Source organism: Xiphophorus couchianus, chromosome 9 (assembly GCF_001444195.1).
Source record: "Xiphophorus couchianus chromosome 9, X_couchianus-1.0, whole genome shotgun sequence".
Taxonomy (NCBI): domain Eukaryota; kingdom Metazoa; phylum Chordata; class Actinopteri; order Cyprinodontiformes; family Poeciliidae; genus Xiphophorus; species Xiphophorus couchianus.
In genome coordinates this window covers 8,264,037-8,289,820 of record NC_040236.1, presented here as the reverse complement: position 1 = coordinate 8,289,820, position 25,784 = coordinate 8,264,037, and the positions used below count along the sequence as shown (strand labels likewise).

General features: G+C 39.8%; 2 protein-coding genes across 8 annotated transcripts in view; both read left to right on the top strand.

The window, feature by feature from the left end:
- camsap2a (calmodulin regulated spectrin-associated protein family, member 2a) overlaps positions 1 to 13,095 on the top strand; it is a 42,071-nt gene extending 28,976 nt beyond the window's left edge. For 3 of the 7 annotated variants that reach the window (XM_028027974.1, XM_028027971.1, XM_028027972.1), the window contains 11 exons: positions 2,147 to 2,243; positions 2,437 to 2,533; positions 2,620 to 2,651; positions 2,736 to 2,805; positions 2,934 to 5,091; positions 6,313 to 6,449; positions 6,866 to 7,080; positions 7,459 to 7,555; positions 8,734 to 8,849; positions 9,111 to 9,229; positions 10,835 to 13,095. In XM_028027974.1, the coding sequence (XP_027883775.1) occupies positions 2,147 to 2,243; positions 2,437 to 2,533; positions 2,620 to 2,651; positions 2,736 to 2,805; positions 2,934 to 5,091; positions 6,313 to 6,449; positions 6,866 to 7,080; positions 7,459 to 7,555; positions 8,734 to 8,849; positions 9,111 to 9,229; positions 10,835 to 11,140 (3,444 nt within the window). In that variant the 3' untranslated portion in view covers positions 11,141 to 13,095. The other 4 variants (XM_028027977.1, XM_028027973.1, XM_028027976.1 and 1 more) reach the window with 3 other exon arrangements.
- Positions 13,096 to 13,402: 307 nt separating this feature from the next.
- On the top strand, positions 13,403 to 23,828 carry LOC114150283 (WD repeat-containing protein 47-like). Its single transcript, XM_028026605.1, has 17 exons — positions 13,403 to 13,605; positions 14,864 to 14,921; positions 15,079 to 15,269; positions 15,516 to 15,599; positions 15,760 to 15,844; positions 16,084 to 16,392; positions 16,565 to 17,004; positions 17,654 to 17,750; positions 19,130 to 19,302; positions 19,388 to 19,639; positions 20,027 to 20,102; positions 20,226 to 20,383; positions 20,913 to 21,082; positions 21,224 to 21,394; positions 21,525 to 21,656; positions 22,568 to 22,786; positions 22,867 to 23,828. Exons 3-17 carry the CDS (start codon positions 15,112 to 15,114, stop codon positions 23,007 to 23,009), a joined length of 2,667 nt encoding a protein of 888 aa, XP_027882406.1. The 5' UTR covers positions 13,403 to 13,605; positions 14,864 to 14,921; positions 15,079 to 15,111; the 3' UTR covers positions 23,010 to 23,828.
- The last annotated feature ends 1,956 nt before the right edge of the window (positions 23,829 to 25,784 follow it).

Below are 25,784 nucleotides of genomic sequence, written 5' to 3'. Positions count from 1 at the left end.
GTTTAACAGGCAACCAGTTTAATGATACTAACAAGCGACATGCCGTTTCATCTGTTCAAGTCACTGCTGCCACACCAGCTTTTCTTTCTAGTCTGTCTGAAATTGAAAGATCTGTTTTCCCCTCTGGAACTGACAGTAGCTCAATAAACTTGGCAGGAAATGAAAGAGTGGGATTTTCCACATTTGTGTGATTGTCTCTGTCTGCTTGCTAGACCCATATCCTTTAATCAACCTTCCGTTCCACCTCTTGTTGGGATTAAATCCCCAGGAATTGTCAGTGCATGTCCTTGTCTCCTACAGAACTCAATGATATCACTCACAGGGTGTGTCTGAGTGACCTGCCATTGACTTTTTTATTGGCTTTAAGCAATACACACCACAAGTGCCTTTGGGTGTCTCATTATTATATTGTGTGTGGGACATCTCAATCCCTGCAGAGTGGATTAGCCACCACCCCCACCCAACCTACTTCTTCCAACTAGAAATCTCATTAATCATCAGTCAGGTTAAAAGCTGCACACTTAAACCTCCAAACAGCAAAATCTGGCAGTTCTGCAAACCAGGCAACGTCAGAAGTAGTAGAACCAAACAATGGGAAGATAGGTGGGGCAGTGGGTGATCTGTGTGAGTGCATGCTTGCTTAGGGGTGGTATTATACTACAGCACTCACACCTGGCGTGTCAGTAGTAGACAGAGGAACAGATGGAAAGAAAAAACAAGGCCTGGGTGGTTCAGATATAAGGAGATCTCATCATCATTCTTGCATATTTTTCTACTTTTCTATTCATCAAAACCTTAAAGGATGTTACCCAAAGGTAAATAGCATGGTTTGACTATCAGTTTTAAAAAAATTATGTTGAGTAAGAAAAAACTTAGTTGAAAGAAGTTTTATTTGTGCATGTTGATAACATTAATTTACTTACTGAAAGCACCTAGAAAAGACTGGTTTTGCAGTTCTGCACACTAGCATGTGGACTCCAACATGAAGAAAAACTGTAAATTGCTGCAGTAACAGTCACAATAGACAAGTGTCAGTAGTGTTAATTGCCTCTGCACCTCCTGGTGGGCTCTTGGGCTGCAGTTTAGAGGCTTGTGAAGTGAATGTTTAATTTGTGTGTGCGTGTGGTAGTTTTTTGCTTAGCAGAGCAAAATATTGCTGATGAAGTGAAAAGGATGTCGTTGGCGCTGATCCATGCACCACTGCCTTTGTCTGGGGACCGCGGATTGAGGGGTGGTTAGAGGGTGTGTTCCCTCAAGGTCACTCTCGCTTCAGAGCTCCCATACTGCATATTTATGGGGGCTGCATGAACACATGATTTAGAATACTTCAATAATTTAGCCTAAAAATACATTTAAGCAAAACAAGATGCTTAAAATACATTTAAGCAAAACAAGATGCTTAAAATGCATTTAAGCAAAACAAGATGCTAATGTATTTTCTTTAAGAAATTTTACAATTTTGCTATGTGTTAGAATTATTACAAAATTAATGTCAGTTTTCTAGAATTACTCTTTTGGTATATCCAGATATGCAGTACATATTATGTATTGAAATTGTGGCTCTTTTTTCAGAGCAGTGCAATCTAGCAGTTTGACCTCCTACTGTATGTTGACCTGATTTAGACTTGGACATACCATGGCACAGCAGTGTCACAAAATATCAACATTTACCTAGTGTGAATTAGGTTAACTGGTTGGTTGCACAACTGTGACAAAAATTATAAAATATACTTATCATGGAAACAAGAATTTAGCCTTTTTGGCTTCTTGTAGTTTCTGACATATCTCAAATTCTGGCTCCAATACATTTTTTTTCAGTATAGTAGGTAATAATTATTTTTATCAGTCCTCAGAAAATGTGTTAATCTGCTGAAAGGAATGCTTAAAAATAACTGGAAATTAAGCTGTAAATTGTTTGCAGACATTGTGTGGAAAGGGACAAACTTGATGAAAATTTAATCACTGCAGATCTTCTTGGAGTCCACAGTGACACATGGTGGGGAAATATATTCAATGCAGTTGTAATTTAGTAGAAGTTGATCTAAAGCAAGTACTTACTGTATATTTATCTTTGAAGAATCTTCAGATCAAATGGGTTTAACATGACTTAGTCCCATGATTTTAACATTTGTTTTTTTCCCCTCAGAACAACTATCTGGTGTTCATGGCCGAACTGTTTTGGTGGTTTGAGGTGGTTAAGCCGTCTTTTGTAAAGCCAAGCGTGCTTGACAATGAAGGGGAAGGCAAGTAATAAATTCAAGCATTATAGTTCAAGTTATGTCATGCAAGTTACAATGGTGTCTTGTTTGTTTGAAAATGTAGTATAAAAAGTTAAATACAACATACCTGTAGGTTTCCTAAACTGGAAATGGTAAGAGAATAGTACAGTAATGATCTACATTGTGAAAACAAATTTTCTCTGTTTCACCCTTCCAGAAACATCATCCATATTAAAAAGTATGCCTTTCATTCCAATCTCCAAAGCTACCAAGAGAAGTTTCATGGAAAGACCTCCAAGTCCTGAAAGACCCAGGTAGAGTATTGTAAGAATTTTGTGTAAAGTTATGTTGATTCATGAGATTTAAAAATGAAAATTTATCTTTTTCTGTAAATTTATAGTTTACCCCTTCGGCCCCAGCTTCGTAACACAGGTAATTATAATTTTCACAGCAAGAAGATTAGCCATTTAAATTCTATTGTTTTTACCTGTTTTTTGTCTGATTTTTGTTATCCAGGAGAGATCAAGAGATCTAGCTCCATGTCTTTTGTTGATGGGAATCTAGGCACATGGCCCAAAGAGAAAAGGTTGGTAATTACATCTACTCATCAATAGATGTGGTAATTTTGAGTTAAATCTAAAGAGCTCACTGAGTTAAATTAGCCACTAATCACATACCTGCAGATTTATTTACAGTTTTGATCTTTCGTTATAGGTCTGGGCCTTACGGGGTGTCATTTGACATCCCCTTTGACAAAGGGGATTCTGCTCCTGCTGTACCTTCCTCTACACATGGAATGGTTAGATCTATCAGCACTGATGATGGTTCTGGTTTCAAGGTCCAGCACATGCCTCGTGGAATGAAGAGGAACCTGTCTTTCCAGCCAGTGAATGGTCAGAGCATTGGTATCCAGGAGGAAGGCTGTCCAGAACGCCTTGCAGGAGTGGAGTCCTGCAGGCAAGCATTCCCCAACGGACATGGAAATGTCCTGACATCAGCTCCCTCTATGGAAGAATCCCTCCCGAACATCCACAGCCCAACTAGACCACCTGTAGAGGGCATCAACAATGGTTTCTTTCTGCACAGCCAAAACCCTGGGGATGGTGCTGGTGGCTTGGACCCTCTGTCAGAGTCTGATTCCAAAGAACTTTTGAGCACCGCAGACACCACCGAGGTGGACACCGGCATTCACATCCGCACAGAGGACATGCTGGATGAAGATTCCTCTTTGAAAGACCTCTCTGTAAACATGGACCTGGATGTGGACACACCAAGTCCCTGTCCAAGCAATCAGAGCAAATCTCCCTCGGGAGTGAAGTTGACCAGCTTTGCCGAGCAGAAGATGAGGAAGCTTAGTCCATCAGCACCAGATTCTGGCAGAGGAAGCAGCAGCTCCATGAAGACCACTCCAGAGGGCTCAGAGTTTGCTCTCCCACTGTCAGTCTCCTGGGCACCAACACCTGAGCACAGCCCCATCCGTCAACAAAACACACCAGCCATTACTGCTCAGGCAACACCCACATCTGTCCAGCTTCCACCCAATGACCCTGCACAGGTCATGGCTACAGAGATGGTGCAGCTGAGGATAAGGCTTGAAGAGAAACGAAAAGCTATTGAAGCTCAAAAGAAGAAAGTGGAAGCTGCTTTTACAAGGCATCGGCAGAAGATGGGCCACTCAGCATTTCTCAATGTGGTAAAGAGGAAAGCTGATGGGGCTGTAAGTGGAGAGGAAGGGGGTCAAACTGATGGAGAAGGAAAATTGGCGAGCACAAGTCCCACATTTAAATTTGGCCAGAGCAAGGCTGATACACCTGACGGAGCAGAACAAAGCACCACATCCTCTTGTTGGCAGAAGACACCAGGTTCAGGAGATGAGGGTGGACAAAGCCATGCTCAGATCACTGAAGCAGATCTCTCAGAGTATACACGTTCAATCGAAAAGCTCAACCACTCTTTGGCATTTCTCCAGGCTGAGATGCAACGTTTAGCTCAGCAGCAGGAAGTTATCATGGCCATGAGGGAACAACAGCATCAGCAAGCCTGGGTCATTCCCCCTCCTCATACAAACCCCTCACCACAGAAACATCCTCGACCTGGAGCTGTTACCCGCTCTTCTGGGCCTTCTTCCCCTGCCGACTCACCTCGTTCAACCCATCGCTCTCCAACCAGCATCAAACGCAAATCGGCCTCCTTCCACTCACGCAATCCTTGCACAGCTCGACCCAGTGAGCTTAAGCTGGCACCGTACAGTCGTGTCCTAACTGCACCACAGTCAGTCGATAGCATCCCGAGGTTGCGCAGGTTTTCTCCTTGCCAGCCTATGCAGAGCTCCTTTATTTATATGGGGGAGAAACCAGCAGCTGCCAGTCCAGAAACAATCAACCAAGATGGGGATAATACTAAAGAGACAGATTCCATCCTGTCCCCTGAGAGGGAGCTGGCTAGGATGTGTGCTGTCTGCTCCCCTCACAGCTCTCCCAAGCTGCAGACCAAAACAGAACAAAGTGAAGTAGGTGCAAATTTCTCCAACCAGGAAACAGAATCTCACACCCATGATGAGATTTCAGACACTGTAAAAGATGACCAGAGCAGCACAGTTCAGAAATCATTTATTGAACTTAAACCCACCATTGAGTCTTCTTTCCCTGAGGTTCTTGCCCACCCTATAGTAGAAACCTTCACAGTGACGCCATCAGAGTTACCTCCAAAGCCAGAACCCTCCAGTCAGGCCAAAAGTAGTCTGATTGAGGTTCCTTTGTCGGTCATGAAGTCTACGGAGGATCTGACAATTGATGACGGTTTGGAGATGGAACAAGGCAGTACTGAGAGTTCAAATGATGAGCAAAGGTTATGCCGTGGATTCTTCTTTAAGGTAATTTCAGTTCTATCAATTTTGTCAAGAAATACACAGGAGTATCAAGACACAACTTTTGATAATGGAACTTTAATGTGCTCCTTTAACACTGCTATGGGGGAAATTAGCAATTATATATTCATAACAGCATAGCCCTGTTTATTTTGTTGGGGAAAGCTTCTCGCTCCAAACATGATGAGATTAATAGTTGAGGAAACATGTCGGCTAAGGACAGCATCGTCTTGCACAGCATCTTAGATTGCTTTTAGCTGCTGTCTGGGCTCCGATGTAGGTCAGAAAAGTGGGGCTGCTGTGAATAATTCAGGGACAGCTGTGAAAATGTGGGGTGGAATACAGGTTGACTTGAATGTAAAGCATAGGGGATGTTTGGTCTCTTTAAAGTCTTTAAACTGAAAAGTGAATTTTTATTTAAATAATGCATTTATGCTTTAGATATACCTTCTAGTTATTTACTAAGTCTGGCTAAAGATGTTTTTTTTTTTCTTGAGTTATTTGCAGTGCTTTTATAAAAGATAATTTGAGATATACAGTGTCTTGAAAATATCCATATTTCTTGAACTTCTACACATTTTGTCACATAAGACCTACAAATTTATCATATTTTATGTTAAATATATAATAAATATATAACATACATTTATTCTATACATCTAACTAAAATAGAGGTGCACATTAATGTTTATGTTTAGTCCAACCGAGTCAGTGAGTTACAGTGTTCAGCCTTGTAGGGTTGTTCTCTACAATCTTCATACGTGTAAAATACTGACATATTTTCCATTCTTCTAGCAGAAAAACTCAAACAGTCCAACTGAACTTGTCTGTGATGTAAATCCCTCCACCATCTCTACCTGTGTGTTTATGATTGAAGGTTGTGCTGCTAAAAGGGGTTGCTCTGCCACACTCACCAGCATTTTGTGGCCTCTAAGCAGGTGTTCCTCTAGTTTCTCCCTGTATTTAGCTCCATTTATCCCTCTATTAACTCATACAAACCTCCAAGTTAAAAGAATACTTTTGCATCACTTTGTTTACCCATAAACTAGGTATGTTGCATTTTATGTATCATGATAGTTAGTATATGCATAGTAACAAAATTGCCACAGGAGCTCTTAGCCTTTTTTGGCAAACATAAAAAGTCACTTTTGTTAACCATCAGAATAATAATGTACTACAAACTTACTTAATGACTTCCTCCTCCTTGCTGTCTTTGGTTTTCATCAGGAGGATGGCAAGGCAGAGGAGAACATGGCACAAAGGAGAGCTGCACTGCTGGAAAAAAGGATGAGGAGAGAAAAAGAGGGCCAGATGAGGAAGATGCAGCTGGAGGCCGAGTTGGAGCAGAAGAAAGAGGGAGCTCGGTATGCAAATTTACATCTTTCCTTTGTTAATATAAAAAGTCAGCTTAGTCTTTGCTGTTATCTGAATTTGTCAGGTATTTGTTAGTTTGCGACTATATGTTGCATTGAGTTTCTCTCCTTCGGTTTTAATTTTTTAAGTTTATAATTTTGTTTTGTCTAATGTTGATTTAATTTGTTGTTAAATGTTTTTTTTAAAATTACAAGACTAAGCAGTTCCCAGAATATACCAATTAGGTCTTCGGAGTCAACCTAAATACACTGACTCAGCTTAACTTTTTACGATCTACAGTACATAGCTGTATAGATTTCAAAATTATACATGAAGGCTCCTGGTATTTCAACTGGAAAACCTATTTTTGACAGCATTTTTAAACCTCAATCTCCATACTTCTTCATCTGTTCCTCAACATGTTCAGATTGAAAGCAGAGGAGGAGCGTATCAGGAAGGAGGAGGAAAAGGCCAGGAAGGAGTTCATCAAGCAGGAGTACCTGAGGAGGAAGCAGTTGAAGCTGATGGAGGACATGGACACCATCATCAAGCCCCGACCTGCCAAGCAGAAGCGGGGTCGACCAAAGTCCATCCACCGGGACAGCATGGACTCCCCAAAGACTCCTGTGAGAGCTCCCACAGGTATCCAGAAGGACTTGGTTCAGAAACAGCTGTCCTGTCTTTCAACTCATTGCCCCGTACCTGAGAAACTGTGTTTTACTATTTATTTATTGTCAAATATAGAGAAGCCATTTTGGGTCATTCACAAAAATATACAAAACCATTGTACTCTAACATACTTAAATAACAGTGTATTGAATTTAAATCATGTTGTCCTAATTATTTGGCTTATAATATGTTGTCTTCATGCGTTTTATGGCTGTTATGACTGACTGTTGTCATTTCACTGACCTCCACATTGCTGTGTGACATGGCTGCCACAGCGAGTGGTTTTGTTTTCATTTGTGGTGTCTGTGTAATCGTGTCACGCTGTGCCACACTTTGCTGTCTCACATTCAGGTTCACGCCAACGTTTCTTTTCAGTCTCCAGCTTGTCTCTGGCTTCGCTGACCTTGGGCGACAGTGACAGTGTTCACTCAGACAAAAGAGCGCCAAGGTAAGATCTGCTTACAAGTGTATTATTGCAAGCAGAAAGTATGCAATTGAAGTATATATATGAATATGTAGATTATAATCACATATACAGTACGGGCTACTGATGAAAATTTTATGATAAAAATTAACAAAATCTGTGACTTTGGTTGGAAATCTTGATTAAATGTATTTTTCTACTCTAACATGCTCTCTTCAAATTTTTCCTCTTTGCTACTTTTTTCCGGCTGTTTCACACATCAGAAGTTCTAGTTTAGCTTCTAGCAGTCTCTTCTACTTTCTGAACTCTCCCAAACAGAGAAGGAGAAGGTTAGTTTCTTCTTGGGACTTGAAGCTAAGGCCACTAATCTTTTCAGCCATGTGCGAAGATGCTCATTACTGATTACAAAGCACTGGTCTGATTCTAGACTTCCTGTGCTTGTAAGTTTGATAACCAGAATTTTCACAGTTCTTACTCCACATGATGTATCTCATTATAAAGCATTTCACAGCCTTTATGCTATACACAACAGGTTACAAGCAGCCTCGACACATAAAGACATGGTTTACAAATAAATGTTCCACGCATCCGGATGTTTGTGAGGAAATGCGATATGCACGTGGGCTGTAAAGTGCTTAATAGTGAGATACAGAATAAGCTTTGGAAAAGAACACCCACTATGCTTCTCACTCACCCATCTACAGTTCTAATGCACACTCCTGTTAGATTCACAGCGGACTAAACATGAAGGGTAACCTTTTTGTTTAAAAGCACAGTGTCACAGAGCCCACTCCGCATAAAACAACATTATCAAGTCATTGCTTTGTCATATAATGAACACATGTAAGGTAAAAAAAGAAAGGCTTAAATGACTTGTTAATGTGCATTCACAAAACACTCTACTAAAAATTTAATGCAAGTTTGGCTTTAATTGCTCTTATTGCAAAATAGGAGCAAGTAAAAGCTGCACTGTATCTGATGGACCTGGTCTACATTATGCTCCTCCCCCAGCCTGCGTTTGCAAACTCTGTTGTTTTCCTGCCCTCTGCAACATCAAACCAAGCCCTTGCTTTTGATGACCAAACTGAAAATCAGCCTGCCTTGCTTACACTGTACTCTGCTGATCATTGAGGTTTAGCTCACATGCAGGACAGGTGAGCTAAAAGTCAGTGTGTGTATACATCTGTGTGTGTGTGTTTTAGGCCAGACTCTGCCGATGGCTTTCTTTCACCAAGCCGCTCCAGCAGCAGAAACGGAGAAAAAGACTGGGAAAATGCCTCAACCACCTCTTCTGTTACATCCAACACAGAGTATACTGGTGGGTATACATAGCATGATGCTTATGCAAATCTGGCCTTTTCGTCATTCAGAGATGTTAACATCACTTAAAATATAATGGTTCTAAATACACAGATTGATACTGAAAACTCTGGCTTTTATGATAAATATGTATTTCCTTCTCAAAGCACAACATGACACTGAAATCTTCATACATGATTTATGAAAGTGTTAAAATAGCGACCAGGTTGGTTGTAACTGAAATAGTGTCATCCTGATTTTCTTTTTTGTTTCCTCCCAGGACCAAGGCTGTACAAAGAGCCCAGTGCCAAATCTAATAAGCACATTATCCAAAATGCTCTGGCCCACTGCTGCCTCGCAGGCAAGGTCAACGAGGGGCAAAAGAACAAGATCCTGGAGGTAACAGCTTGGACTACTACTGCTCTAAACACAGATGCCTTGTTGACAGCAGGGATGATGCATGTCACTTTAATGTCCAGTTTCCAAGTGTTTTAATTTGTTTTATTTGGAGATTCGCTGATTTGAAATTACTTGACTGATTTTCAATGGCTGATTATGCATAGCTGTTTTCAGTCATTTAGCCATTTCTGATTTATTTTTCAGGATCTATAAATAAAAGTTATGTTAATTTTATATATACATTTGCATGACCTGAAAATGTAACAATAAAATTTTTAAAGAATTAATAAACAACAGAACTTTCTTTCTTTTCCATACTAAAAATCTGAAAAACTAAACGGAATTGCAGCTTTTTTTTCCTTAATTTATTTTTGTGTGCGTCTTAAAATTTACAAGTGCAAAACAATATTTTCTTTGGGTTTTTTTTTAAAATCCAACTTAATAATATAATGAGTTAGGTCAAAGATAATTTATTAAATTATTGTGATTTGGAAGAAACTTTAGGCAGTCTATCTGTTGTGAATGGTTATTAAACTTTCATATTAGCACCAGATGAAGCATCATCTTGGTGAGAGAGAATGTGGTCATTGCTACACAACTCTGTAATTGAGTCAAACAAGATTTTGCTAAGGTATATACTGTCATATTAACTCAATTAGAATATACAGTATGTTCAGGTGATGCTCGTTCATCAGGTATTAAACATCCTTTTCATTAAGCCTGCATTTCTGGATTCTGGATTTTTTACAGCAAACATCATGTTGGTGTCAACATGTACACCAAACGAATGTAAATAATCTATGTACTTTATGTACTGAGCTGAATAACTGAAATATGTAAAATATGTGGTAACACTTTATTTGACGGGTTGTGAATAAGACTGTCATGACACCGTCATAAACATGACATAACACCTGGCATGAACATGAGTAAGTCTTCATGAATATTTATGTCATTCGGCAAAAAGTGCCAAATGACACTTTTTGTCATAAAGTGTCATTCGGCAAATCATGAGACTTTTTATACAAAGTTGACATTATTCAAAATGTCTTCGTTATGACAACTTGACATTAACCAAGAAATCATGACCTGATGTAAATGTGTTATAAAAGTATTACTGATTAAACTTTAGCTTTAATAACATAAAGCTACATATTTTTTTAAAGTTTCATCAGTAATACTTTCATAACAAATTTGTGTCAGATCATGATTTCTTGGTTAATGACAAGATGTCCTAACGAAGACATTTTGAATAATGTCAACTTTGTATTAAAAGTGTCATGATTTACCGAATGACACTTTATGACAACAGTCATAAATATTCATGAAGACTTACAGGTGTTATGTCATGTTTATGATGGTGTCATGACAGTCTTATTCACAATCCGTGAAATAAAGTGTTACCAAATTTTTCAGCATTGCTCTTGAAAATATTGTGCTCAACATTGGTGTTGAACACAATTAGCATGGTTTGCCTTGCTAAATGTAAACATCAGTCTCTGTGTGTTTTCCCTGTAGAATTCACTGAAATAAAGGTGAGGCCAGTCAAGATCTTTTAAGCATTTGTTACTTTGACATTAGGCTTCTTATTTGTTACTTCTACAGGAAATGGAAAAATCAGAGGCCAATAACTTCCTGGTTTTGTTCCGGGATTCTGGCTGCCAGTTCCGATCCCTGTACACCTACTGCCCCGAAACACAGGAGATCATCAAACTCACAGGGATCGGTCCAAAGAGCATCACTCGCAAGATGATCGACGGACTCTACAAGTACAACTCGGACAAGAAGCAGTTTAGTCAGATACCGGCAAAGACCATGTCAGCCAGTGTGGATGCCGTGACCATCCACAACCACCTCTGGCAAACCAAGAAGCCAGCCACCCCTAAAAAAGTAGTGCCTGCACTGTCCTAATAGAACTCTGTACCCCCAATCAGTACCCATCTCAGTTTGCACTTCGATGTACATATCCATAAGGATTCCAACACCTGCAATGCCAGTTTGATGAATGCTTATTTATCTTTTTTATGTTAATTTATCCGCTCACTGCATTCCTGTCGCTCTCTATCTTGCATATTATTGACTCAATCTGACAGGATGCATCAGATTATGAAAAACTGGATTGTTACCGTTGACCAAGTTATTGATAACATTTGAGTCAGTCTTTATAAGTACGTCTGAGTATTGTTCTGTTTTATTACGTGCTAAAAGTGGAAAAAGAGACAGTATGAATGCAAGGACATTTTACGTGGTAACCTGAAGCACTGAATGTTTTCATGTACAGATGGATTTCTGTTTGTATGATTTTGTTGATCCCGGGCCTTATGCACATTTTTTCTCTGTGTGAATGCATTGAAGGAATTATTAGGCTGAAACCTTTTAAGTGTTTTGAAGGGCACCTCTTTTCTTTAATGTCTATGGATTTTACAGTTTGTATGAAAAGGTTTGTGTGACTGTCAAAGGGCCAAAAACTAATTTTATACAGCTAGTGTTAGCCACACAATTCACGTGTGCTCAGCTCAACAAAGCCAAGCGGTTTCAGCTTTTACAGAACAATTTTGGGAGTAGAAGAATGTCGCTGTAAGCCACTGGGTTTTCACCTGTGGGATACGACACCTACTGACGATTCATGGTATAATGTATAATGGATGCATAATATCCAGGTATTGGGTGAGATTTGCATTTGTAGTGATACAGATGCAAAAATTACATTAAGGATGAATGATTCTGTCACGGTGGTTGTTTTAACTCTGGAGAATTTTTATAGCTGGTTTGTGAACAAAACAAAACACCTCAGTATTATTTTATTTATTTAATCCTGCAAACAGCACCATGTAGGAACCTTACAATCAATAACAATAATTTGTAAAACATATCCACCTGCTGGTTAGAGAAATATGACTGAAACTCAAGGAATACATATTGCTCCTTTTATTCTAATTGAACTAAATTCTTCTAGTATTTTAACTGTATTACTAAGCTCAAGATTTAAACTCTTCAAATAATACTAATAATATCTACACTTATAAAAAATGTGAGGCAATTCCACTAAGCAAAATACAGTCAGTTAATAGAGCAATTTTTTTTCACTCAGATAATTTCTCCTGTTGTGAAGTAAGTCAACCATACATCCAAGTAGTAGGAAATTCTATAGAAAATATCCAATAAAAAATAAGTTGCCATATGTCTTATATGTGTTGACCTTTTGAACATAAATAGGTTTTAACTTAAGTAAGCTATCAGATAGTGTGTGTAACAGCAGCCTATTTGTATGTTGTCCTCAAACACAACATGTATTATTAAAGCTCTGTAATGTGGTAAATAAATTTATATTCCTTGCTATTTTAAAAAAATTGGAAGCAAAATGATGCAAGGAAGAGAAGTGCAGGTGGATCCAAGCTGCTGAATACGGGTAGAGACTCACCATCAAGTTTCATTGGTATCAATATCGTGTTATTTTTGCCTCCGAATGTCAGATTAACACCATGTGTGATTTCTTTTTTTTTTCCTTTTTTACTAAATAAATCCTTAAACATGGTGCTATTATTTTCATAAGAGTGTTTTGTGGGGGATGGGGTATTTATTACCAAAAGAAAGCATGTACTGTACATGCTTCTGAAAAAATGTAATTGAACATGACGGAGAAAAAGATCTATCCACAGGAAGCACTGTCCATTGGCTTTTGGCTGTTTAAGGCCAAGGGGGAAAAAATTGTTTGAAGTGTAATGATACTGTACAGCGTGATCATGTGAGCTTTCTGTTTGCTATGATGCCTTTGTTTGTGCTGTCATTTAACATTGCACAGTAGTTCCATTTTTAGATTGTTCTTATTTTTGTTTTTGAAATGAATAAACTTCAGCATGACCTCAGTTTGTATGTGATGTCTATGTTCAACGTGTGTATGAAACATACTTTAATAATACAAATTATGCAAATGGTCAGATTTTAAGAATGAAAATATGCAACCATAATAATAAAACTCATTACAACAAACTTTCAGCTAATACCTAAGAAAGAATATTAAACTAGAGTAACAAAGAATAAACATAAACTGGAATCACAAAGGAAGGACTGTAAAACAGAAACACAGTCTACGGCTGACTGCTTCAAGAATAATATTAAGAATAATAATGGCTATAAAAGTTGTCGCGTTGTGGCGCTGTACTGACCGCTGGGCGTCATCGCTTCAGCTGATTGGTGGTTTACGTCTGCGTCCGCATGGCAACCGTAACCTGTGTACAAGAAGCGAAGAAGAGGGGAGCCCTATGACAATAAAGCTTTCGGTTAACACCCAAGACCCTCTCTGGTGTGCTGCACAATCTGCACAAAAACGAAAAGGGGTACTGACTGCGACGTGTGTCGGCGTGGCTGCCTGACAGGTGAGGAGCTGGCACGGCTGCGCTTTGATTTGGCGCGGTGTCGGAAATGAATGGCAGTGCTTGTATTCTGTGTTCCCGCATGCGTGTCCTGTGGAGTGGCTTTGCGTGTAAAGGCAGTCGCCAAATGCTGCCAGACTCTAGTAAACAAGGCGTGTCTAGCAACGGGCAAGGTGCTGTGAAAGGTGTCAGATTTGGGCCGCAGACGCTGTTCCAGAACCGGGAGCGGGATGCTGTGTTTTTGTGCAGGGGAGGGTCGGGGCGGTGTCAGCGTCTGACTGTACTCTGCCACCCGGAGTCATCACCGCCCTCTCTTCTTCCTACTACACCGTACAGCCATATGCTGTTTCATGTTCGTGTCCGGTGTTGCAGTATTTAACCAGTCACTGACCGATTGCATAGAATTACATCCCTGTTTCCTCTACTCGTATTGGACAGGTGCATGAATGCAACCTTAATTCAAATCTCTGCGTTAAAGAAAACACAATAAACCTCATTGAAGTAATCTTCAAAATAGAACAATGATTATTTTAACTGTATAATAATAAAGTGTCAACTAGTAAATACAGTCTTGTATGGAGTCTTACTCGATTCATCAGAGTACTAATTAAAGTACGGCTTGCTTATATTGAGTTGGAGATATAGTTTACAGAGAAAATTGTTCTTAAAAATGCAACAAAAATACTTCATGCAAACATTTGTTTAGTTTACAAAATTCTTCATGATGTTGCTGCTCCATCCCTAAGAAGGTTTGTCACTCTGAGCTCAGATAAAATAGCCAGAGTCACAGAGGTGAGTCCTAAAATATAGAACTTATTTTAATAAAACTGCCTTCTCTTTTGTTGCCATGAGTCATTGCAATAGTTTGCCAAATTAAATTATAACATGTGCTAGTTTCAAAATATTTGCACAATTGACAAAAAAATATAAGTGTGTGTGGGATTGTATTTTGAACAGTTTGATTTCTTTTAGTGAGACGTAAATCAAAATGTATAGGATATGTATAGAATGTGAAATTAGCTTTCATGCTGGTTTATCATTAATTCACATTCTATGTTAAATTATTCCTGATAACTATCAGCCTGTCTACAGACTGGAAGGGAAAATTAGCATTTTTTTGTTACAACCTAGTACCATAAATCGTTCCTTTGAAAAGGTCATTGAAATGTTTCACATTATTTATGTGTGAAATTTTTAAAAAAAAGATGTAAAGAAATTATACATAAGCAGCATTCTTTGGTAATTTTGTTATCTCCTGCAGATCATGTGACTGGTTTTGGAGCAACAGAACATTTCACCAGGCAGCAAACATCATCCAAGTAAATAACAATTTGAGACTTCTTCTTGATACCTTTAAGGCTAAGCAGACAAAATCTTAAAAGGGATGACTAAATGTAAAACCAGCAGCTAAGTGATCACTTCAGGATCACTTCAAAGCATTAAATATGCTTTGTTAAAGTCTTTCTTTTTCCCCAGCTAACTACTATCATCTACAACTCATCTACAACCATGACAGCAGAGGAGGTCATCAACATCAAGGAGGCCGAGGTGATCAAGCTGATCCTGGACTTCCTGAACTCCAGGAAGCTGCACATCAGCATGCTGGCTTTGGAAAAGGAGAGCGGTGTCATTAATGGACTCTACTCCGATGATATGCTCTTCCTCCGGTATAACTACACTCATCCTACAATCCATGTGAAAACTGGAAAGGGTTGTACTGAAGCAGATAGTCAATGGTAGTTTTATGTAAGACAAACAGAAAGTAGTGCATATTTGGGAAGAGGAAGGGAAAAAAATGCAAATAAAAATTTGAATCTCCCCTCTTTACTAAATGAAATAGAACCAATTGCCTTCAGACGTTTTCTGAATAGTAAATCCAGCTGTCTGAGGTTTGTTTTTATTACTTTAACCAGGCAACTCATTCTGGATGGCCAGTGGGAGGAGGTGATGCAGTTCATTCAACCTTTAGAAGGAATGGAAAAGTTTGATAAGAAACGGTAAAATAAAATATCTGTCAGATTATTTAGCTACATATTTTGCATCTTTTGTCCTTTTGTTCCATATCTCTCAACTCTGTGCATCAGAAGAACATTTTATGCTTTAAACAAGCAGTCGATGCTGTCATCAGTCCTTTTTCTAATACTTTGATATTTCTAGGTTTCGATACATCATCCTAAAGCAGAGGTTCTTGGAAGCTCTGTGTGTCAATAATGCCATATCAGCTACTGAGGATCCACATAACGTATGTATAAGTTGAATTAATTTACTGTTTAGTAGTAATTCTAAAGATGTCTTTGTAAAACTTTCTCAACCATTTTCAGGTTAACATTCTAAAAGTCTGAATAATAACTGTTATGTACATTAAAGAATGGTTCCTAAGGACCATCCAATTTGTAAAACGTATCCATCCTTATTGAGCCATACAAATATTAATTACATTTACAGTCTTGTTGTTTTTCTTCATTGCCTTCCCCTCCACAGCTGGAGCTCACAATGCAGGAGGCTGTGAGGTGCCTCCACTGTCTGGAGGAGTTGTGCCCAACCAAAGAAGACTACAGCAAGCTGTGCCTTCTCCTCACCCTGCCTCGCCTCACCCACCACGCCGAGTTCAAAGACTGGAACCCCAGCTCGGCCCGCGTCCATTGTTTTGAGGAAGCCTGCGCCATGGTGACCGAGTTCATCCCTGCGGACAGGAAGCTGAGTGAGGCAGGCTTCAGGGCGAGCGGGAACCGACTCTTCCAGCTGCTCATCAAAGGAATCCTTTACGAGTGCTGTGTAGAGTTCTGCCAGGTATCATGATGTGCTAAAGATAAAATGGACTGCAGTTATATTTCACTGTATGAGAAAGTACATAATTAAAAATGCATTGTCAGGCCCATAAGGAAACCATTTGTTTTCTTCTCGTACAAAGCTGAGGTTATTAAACTTTGCACATTTTTGTTGATATTTCTGTGTTGTCTAGAGTAAAGCGACAGGTGAGGAGATCAGAGAGGGCGAGGTGTTGCTCGGCGTGGATTTGCTCTGCGGGAACGGATGCGATGAGCTGGATTTGTCACTGCTCTCCTGGCTGCAGAACCTCTCCTCTGGTGCTTTCACCTGCGCCTTCGAACAGAAGACCCTGAACATTCACGTGGACCGCCTGGTGAAACCCAGCAAAGCTGGACACGCCGACCTCCTAACTCCCCTAATCAACCGTCTCTCTCCCTGCCCGACTTCACCCTTTCGCCAGAGACCTCATTCAGCCGACACTTACATGTCCAGATCCCTCAACCCAGCTCTGGACGGCTTGTCCTACGGACTGGCAGCACAGGACAAGAGAGGCATGGAAACCAACGTGAAATCTGCACTCAGTAGGAGTCTAGTGGAGAATAACGTGCATCAGCAGGATGACTCACCTGAGAGGTAAAAGCCAAAAAAGGATTAAAACCGGTTTGCTGTGCTGGGTTTAAGGGATTAAAAACTCCAAATACGATCAAATAATATACATAATTAGGTTCAAATTTAATTATGTAACTGTACATCTTTGTTTAGAATGTTTTATCCAGAGCTACATCTACCAGTTTGGTTCTACATTCACAAGTAAGCTTTAAACCTAAGAAAAGATCCACAGTGTTTTAAAGCTTATAAACCCTTTGGAATTAAGTAGATATGCAGCTCACAAACGTTTTCTGACTAATACGCATTTCAAGTTTTCTTTCAGGTGCGACCTGCCAGCTCTCTAGTAATTCTTAACAAAATTGGTGACACCCATATTACAATTTTATAAAGTTGTAAGCAAGAGCTCAGGTTCTCCTGTGCTACTTGTGATTGCAGATATTGTGCACATTTGGTACAAAAAATAAATCTCAGAATGTGACTTCTGATAAAAACCTGATTAAATTCAAAGCAAACTTTCTTTTTGTGCCTGTCATTCATTTTTATCCTGCTCTGCCTTTGTCATTTCAATAAGCTATTTGTCTGTTGTTTGTTTTTGCTTTTAGCTTGAAATACTGTTGTTTTTAGCTCAGATATGTTAAAATCAACTTTTTTTTATTTCTTTTTCTGTGTTAAGGAAGCACTCACAGGGGTTGGATGGGCCCCAGACCACACGCACTCCTCTGACTCCAGGAAAAGATGGCGGACCGCCATGCAGTGCAGACATACTGGAGGTAATACAAGCTGTGTGTGTGGTCATAGCCGGTGCAGTTTATACATTAAGTAAATTTTATATTTTTATGGTAACATTTTGTAACAATCTGCTAATATTAATTACACTCTGTTTACCTAAATCGTGCTGAATATCATATTTATATCATGATGTCTTTATGCTTGAAAGATTCAAGTGTTGATGAACAATACTGTATGACATCATGAAATTCTTTACTGAGAAAGAAATCCAAAGGTGCTCAGTGTCGGATCAAATATAAGGAGATTTTTCTTAGTTTGATTTTTTTCACATGTATTTTCTGCTTTAGGGAGCACTGCGTTTTATAAATGTGAAAAATCTCTTTCGAAACCTGAACTTTCACCAAGGGGAGGATGTGTTCAAGGTCATGTGCAGTGCTTATGACCCCAGCTGGCTTTATTTATTTAGTTATTTATTTGTGATCATTCAGTCACAGCTGATTTTCCACATATTTCTGTCCTCTAAAATTTTAAAAGTTTTGTTCCCATCAAACTGGAGTGATCGTTACAATATTATTTTTAGGTGAGAAAAAAACTCCACTTCTCAATTATGTACTGATTTGTGTTGATCTATCACAATGAATCTCAATGAACTTGACATTTGTGGTTGTAACCTGATTCAAAGTGAACAAGAGTAGGAAATGTGAATACTTTTGCAAGGCATAGTGTATTTGGGATCCAATATGGACCCAGCAATGGCATGTTGAGTAAAATCGTAAAGGTGAATAAAAATATGGTTAATTTTGACCATTTTTGTCATCTTAGTTGTGCATATGACAGTTTAAAATCTTATAATTTACAAGAGTAAAGGAGATGTAGATCAACCTTAGCTGCTTCATCTGAGTTTGTTTTGTGAATTTCATTGGGTCAATCAATTCAAAGTCAAAGAAGGATCGTCAGTGTGCCTGAAAGCATCGTTGCAGCTTTAAGATGTATATAATTAGATCCATCTACTCAGTGAATGCTCTCAGTTTCTCTACATCATAAATCTACACAAAATTCTTCTTTACTCGTTTATTAGATACTTCCCTCTTCACCATGTCTTCTTTAAGAGGTGTAAGTCATGAGCACCTGTAGCATATAATTGGATTTGATGTGTGCTCATACAAACATTGACCCATCGCTCATCTTTATGCGTCTCAGTTCCTTGTGAAGAGCAAAGTGAAATTAGATTTTTTTTATGTATGTATGTGTGTGCAGATTGTTGTCATAGGATTAGGGTCTTAAACATCTATTTATGGATTAAGTGATGGAGGGCAAGACCTTGGAAGTTAAAGGGTTAAATAAAAAAAAGATTTGTCAATGTTCTACTAGGTTAAGCACAGCATTTGCTATTTATCTCACAGTGGTTGTGTTTTTACAGCGCCGTGACTCCACAGAGCACATCCAGGAGTACTACAGGCAGCGGCTTCGGGTGCAGCAGCATCTGGAACAGAAGCAGCAGCAAAGACAGCTGTATCAGCAGATGCTGCTGGAGGGAGGTGTGAAGCAGCAGGATGGAGCCCAACACAACCTCACCGAGACGTTTCTGAGCAGGTGGGGGCGTCGAACTAAAACATTCAGTTTGACCGATGAGAGAAAATGTGATATTAGTTCTACCAGGACCTGTTGCTTTGCCTAGATCCATTCAGCGGTTGGAGGAGATGAATGTGGGCATCGATCCCAAAGGAGATGAAGTGATGGCACACTTGGGCCAGCAGTGGAATGGGTTGTCAACAAACAGCTGCACCTCCAGCCCCAGGATGGCCGACGTTCACAGCACAGAGAGGGGCCCTGTGAGGAGCAGGTCAGGAGGGGTGAGCAGCACCCCATTAAACTCTGGGAACCACAGCCAGTCGTCACTCAGTGAGTCCCCAGTTACTAAAAGTCGCAGGTAAAAACCTCTCAAGTGTCTGGTGTAACATTTACTATTATTTTCTACATTTACAAAAATTTTCATGTTTAAGGTCAAGATATGGAATTACATGTTTAATTTTGCCTTTTTATACACTATAAAACAGTGGATATTATTACAGCCTAGAAGAGGCTGGAAAAGTATGGAATTTCATTTAAAGATTTTCCAGACTTTCTTCCATCTTCCCTTCTGTCCTTTTTGTGTCTCTCCTTTTCAACTCACTGTTTCTGCCCGTTGTCAAAAATGTTCTATTTGTTTAACATTTCAGTTGAAAGTGCAAGAAACTTGTACCTAAATCAGATTTTTTTTGTGTGTGCAACAGTAGATGTGCAGGCTTAAAATGCAATGCTATATTGTCATTTTCAGCTTGGAAAGAATCAGAGGTTCTGCTGCTGCAGTCCAAGATGATCCTGGCTGCTCCACCATCAGAAACACACATGAGGTAAACCAAATGTCCAATAACTATGGAAAAACTTCCACTCACAAGCAAGGCTTAAATGCTAAAAGACATTTAGATTCTTGTTGGAACTCATCAGAGTTCGTTATGTTTCTGGTCTTGTTGCAGCATGTGAAATCCAAAGCCCAGTTTGTACGGGTGAGTCAGCTTGAGGATACCCAGGCTCTGCGTGCCGTAGCTTTTCATCCATCTGGAGCGCTCTATGCAGTCGGCTCAAACTCCAAAACCCTGAGAGTCTGTGCCTACCCAGAAACAGTGACCAGCAGGTGGGCTTTGTTTGCCAAAGCATGAGACAGTGAAAGAGGACGTAGATAATTATTTGCATTTATAGTATAACACTGAGTACCTTCACGGTCTGAAAGCCTGGAATGTAAGGAATTTGCTTTTGTCCTTTTCCAGGCCTGGGTAAAATGGATAAAAAGAAAATAGAATCTTAGAAAGATATGAATTTCTAAACAATAAAGTACTTTTCACATTATTTATATTTCATTTACAACCATTTTCTTTAACCTACCAGATCTCAGTTGGTGAACTTTTTTTTTTATTAAACTTAGTTTTAATAGATACTAGATACTAAAACCCAGCTATGTCAATTTTCTTCTAAAATATCTCTAAGAAATGAATCTTCAAAAGTATGGCATCTTCAACTGGAAAACGCTGTTTGTGACTTGATAAAAATATTGCATAAAGTTCACTATTATGCCTTTGCTTAAAATATATAATTTCCCTTTTTCTCCTAAATATTCAACAATCCGGCTAAGGTCAAACGTGTCTTTTACTGTTTCACCACTTTAGCGGTTCCGGTGCAGCCAAACAGCCGTCGGTGCGTTTCAGACGAAACAAACATCATAAAGGCTCAATCTACTGTGTGGCTTGGAGTCACTGTGGACAGCTGCTAGCCACCGGCTCCAACGACAAATATGTTAAGGTTTTGCCTTTCAATGCAGACAGCTGCAATGCCACAGGTACAGTTTAACAGGTTTAGTATTGCTTTTCTTTTCTCTTTCTATATGAGCACAGGTAAAAATGCCAGTGAAGACAGGAAATTAAATTTCCATTTGCATACACTGTCTCACTGCTTAAAAGTAAATGTTGCCATGATTCAGGGCCAGACCTGGAGTTCAGCATGCATGATGGTACCATAAGAGACCTGGCGTTTATGGAGGGTCCTGAGAGCGGGGGATCCATTCTGGTCAGTGCCGGGGCTGGAGACTGCAACATTTACACAACAGACTGTCAGAGAGGACAAGGCCTTCATGCCCTGAGTGGACACACAGGTAACCCAGTGGTAAAAACACCACTTTTTATTTTACAACTCTGATATTTTTCAAACTAATTCAAAATTAAAGTACGGCACCACAGGAGAGTCACAATGAAAAACAGTTTAATGCTATTATACCTGAATAGGTCACATTCTGACTGTGTACACATGGGGCGGTTGGATGATCACCTCCGGCTCCCAGGATAAAACGGTCCGGTTCTGGGACCTCCGTGTGCCCAGCTGTGTTCGGGTGATTGGCACGTCTCTGCATGGATCAGGTGAGTCAAAACACAGATGATCCAGATTTTAACTCAACATTCGATCAGCTGCAGTTCACTAGTCCACACTGCCCAAGCAATCATATCATTTAAGCCAACCATGTCAAGTTAAATTGTACAGGAAGATATAGTCTCCCATCCCCCTTTATAACTATTGCTCTGTTTTAAACAATTTTTTTTATATAATATTGGAAAGTCCTTGTATAATTAAATAAGAATTCAAGTTTTGTCATTCACATACTTGGAGTTTATTTTTTATCATTAATTTATTTTTCGCTAAACTTGGCACATAAAAAAATGAAAAACTCCAGTTGCCTCCAGTTTATCTCAATAAAAAAATAAAACATTTCTACTCGGTCTCAGTTCCTTTTTTTTAATCCAAAACAATTGTGCCGGGATATATTAGGTATATAGTAGAAACAGGAAGCTCCTAATAAATAGATTGAATGTTCCAAAGACATACACACCTGAAAATCCATCCATTTTCTGTTCACCCTTGTCCCTAATGGGGTCGGGAGGGTTGCTGGTGCCCATCTCCAGCTACGTTCCGGGTGAGAGGCGGGGTACACCCTGGACAGGTCGCCAGTCTGTCGCAGGGCAACACAGAGACATACAGAACAAACAACCATTCACACACTCACACCCAGGGAGAATTTAGAGAAACCAATTGACCTGACAGTCATGTTTTTGGACTGTGGGAGGAAGCCGGAGTACCTGGAGAGAACCCACGCATGCACAGGGAGAACATGCAAACTCCATGCAGAAAGACCCCGGCCGGGAATCGAACCCAGGACCTCCTTGCTGCAAGGCAACAGTGCTACCAACTGCGCCACTGTGCAGCCACACCTGAAAATATATGCTTGAAATCAGGCTGAGCCAGTATTAGGAGGTGCTTCCTGTTTGTCGCTCAGGAAGTGCCGTTGCTTCAGTGGCGGTGGACCCCAGCGGCCGCCTGCTGGCCACCGGTCAGGAGGACAGCACCTGCATGTTGTATGACATCCGAGGGGGACGCATAGTTCAGACTTTCCGCCCCCATGGCAGCGACATTCGCTCTGTGCGCTTCTCGCCGGGAGCCCATCATCTCCTCACTGGTTCCTACGACAACAAAATCATCATCAGCGACCTTCAAGGTGAACATGTCGTTTCTGAACATAGAAAGAAAACGACGACTTAACAGCATGTGCAGCTAATCCTGATCTTCTGACTCCAGGTGACCTGACGAAGCCGCTCCCTCAGACGCTGGCCGGCGAGCACTGGGACAAGGTGATCCAGTGCCGGTGGCACCCACATGACCAGACGTTCCTCTCCTCATCTGCTGATCGAACTGTCGTCCTCTGGGCTCCAGGGCCCTGAGAATTTCAAGAAATTAGATGTTCACAAGAGCACAGTTTACTCTGTTTAGATCAGCCGCTATGTGTGTACTGCAGTGATGGTGTTTTGAGGACTTCATGCACTGAAAGCCACCTGTGTGAATTGGAATGCTACTGTGGTAGATCTGTGATTCTGTCACTGTGGGACACTCTAAAGTCTGTGTGTGTATGATGTCAAAGGTCAACTGTAGCTAAAGGTGGACCTAAAACATTTTTCAAATTACCGAAGGAAACAAAAATGTATGTGCAGTTGTAATTTGGTTTTAGTGTAATCCCAAAGCCTCAAAAGTACTATTCATTCTTCTGTTTGCTTGTTATATTGTGATTGAAAGGGTGGATGACACGAAAAAAAAAGAGAAAACTAAGTTCACGTCAAGCACACTTGTAAAACTGCTTTAGTTCTTTAACAATGCACTGAAATATTTTATCAATATTCTGTCAAATTGATGAAAAAAATTAATAGAAATTTAAAGAATTTACCTTTTGTTGCAATATTGCACAGCGTTTCACAGCTCATCAAAGCACAGCGATGTTAGTGGTTTCTATGGGAATCAGTGTCTGGACTCAACAATGTAGAAAGATGCAACATTTAGTTTTATGCATTTCATAACGTGCCTTTATTAAACATGTGCAGAGAATTAGCTTTCTTTTCTGATTGCATTTCTATGCCAGGTCAAAGTAAATATTTTAAACATGTCATCAATGCAGAAAATTAGAAGCAGCATTTTGACTGTGCACATACAGTATGTATGTAAAATAAATGATTGCCATATTACCATAAAAGTTTTTTTATTAATTAGGACCAGTGTTGTATAGTAACGAAGTAAAACCACTTCACTACTTTACTTAAGTATATTTTGGAGTACTTCATACTTTCCTCGAGTATGAACATTTTGGATGACTTTCACTTTTACTTCACTACATTTCCGAACTTAATTGCATACTTTTACTCCGATACATTTTCAATGTGTGGTTTAGTTACTCGTTACAAAAAAGCGAGCGAGAGAGAGAAACGCAAAGTGCACACTCCATACCAGTAGGTGGCGGTAATGCACACCATTAAGTTGCTTGCCAACCGCCATTAAAAACAAAAAGAAGAAGAAGAAGAAACGCAAAGTGTTTTGACCCCACCTACTGATTGACCGCAACAAAGCCGGTAGCCTACTTGCCTGGGCTTGTTCATCACCACCAATAGGATACACCTGTTTCGCGTCTCCCATTAAACACAAAGCAAGTCTCGCAATCAGCAGCGGCCACATGGAGGAGGAGACGGAGACCACAACGACTGTTGGTGGCTCCAGTTGAACCACCAGCTGGTGATGAGAGCCCATGGCCTTATTTAAACACAATACACTCTTTCGTGGGTGTTAAAGATTTGTCGTACCGCATGCAGTTTATGTTATTCCTGCCCGAAGATGTGGAAATTCTATCTTACAAAAACTCCCCGTCCAACTTGAAGAAACACATCGAGGTAACGTCTTATGAAATGGTTATAATCCTCCTGTTTCAGTAACTATAGCTTGGTCACTAGGCACTATTGAGAAATCTTGAGCATAACGTTACCTGTATAAATGAACTTTGTTTGGCATTGTTTCAGTTCCATACGTGGTGTATTTAGCTGAGGCCTAATGTTGACTGTATCAGGCTACCTAGACTCCTCTGTTCAAGGGGGGACGGAAGCCATAGCGATAGCAATTTAGACTCAATTTAACGAATATAGGAAAGGCATGCAAGTTCAAAACCATTAACATGTGCTACTCTTTAAAACTGGAACAATCTATTAGCAGGTTTAATTTTGCCTGCACTTGGTTGTTGTACATTATTTTAAGTGTATTTGACAAGTTTACCAAAATATAAAAAATGTCATTCAAACGGCATTTGCCTTGTTTTACTTTTTACTTGTACTTTTCATTACATTACTTGAGTACATCCATTTTTACAGTAATTTCCATACTTAAGTACAAGAAGTTTCAGATACTTTAAGACTTTAACTCAAGTAACATTTCAGTCAGTGACTTGGACTTTTACCAAAGTCATATTTTGGAGAGGTACCTATACTTTTACTTGACTCTGAGATTTCAGTACTTTATACAACACTGATTAGGACATGAAGACTGAAAATATGACTTATCCTGTTTTATTTCGGTTGTCAATAAAATGTAAAGTAAATGTGTTTCAGGCCAAATTTTTTCATTGAGACAGCAACATCACTGAACTATAGGCTTTTATTCATCCCACAGGGATTTTATAAGCTGATGCTGTAAGACTTGAAGATCATTTTTGAATACTGGTGATAAGAAAACTAACAGTGGGATGCAAAGAGAAAAAGCGCAACCCATGTACTGGAGTTCTGGCCTGATGACCCCCACTGCAGGTCTTTCCTCTCTCTCACAACCTGCTTTCCTGTCTGGCAACTGTTAAATAAAAACCACTAGACCAGTCAAACCTACGTAACAAAAAAAACCCAACTAACTTGCTTTCAACAACGAAGAAAAATATCACAACTGTTGGGGTTGTTTGTGACTTGGTCAACTTGTATTTTCTGTACACTGATCCAATAATGACTTAGGTCAAAATACTTCACCAGGGGCGTGCCGTGGTGGCGTAGGGGTTAGCGCGACCCATATTTGGAGGCCTTCAGTCCTCGACGCGGCCGTCGCGGGTTCGACTCCCCTACCTGACGACATTTGCTACATGTCTTCCCCCCTCTCCTTCCCTGTTTCCTGTCAGCCCACTGTCATATAAGGGACACTAGAGC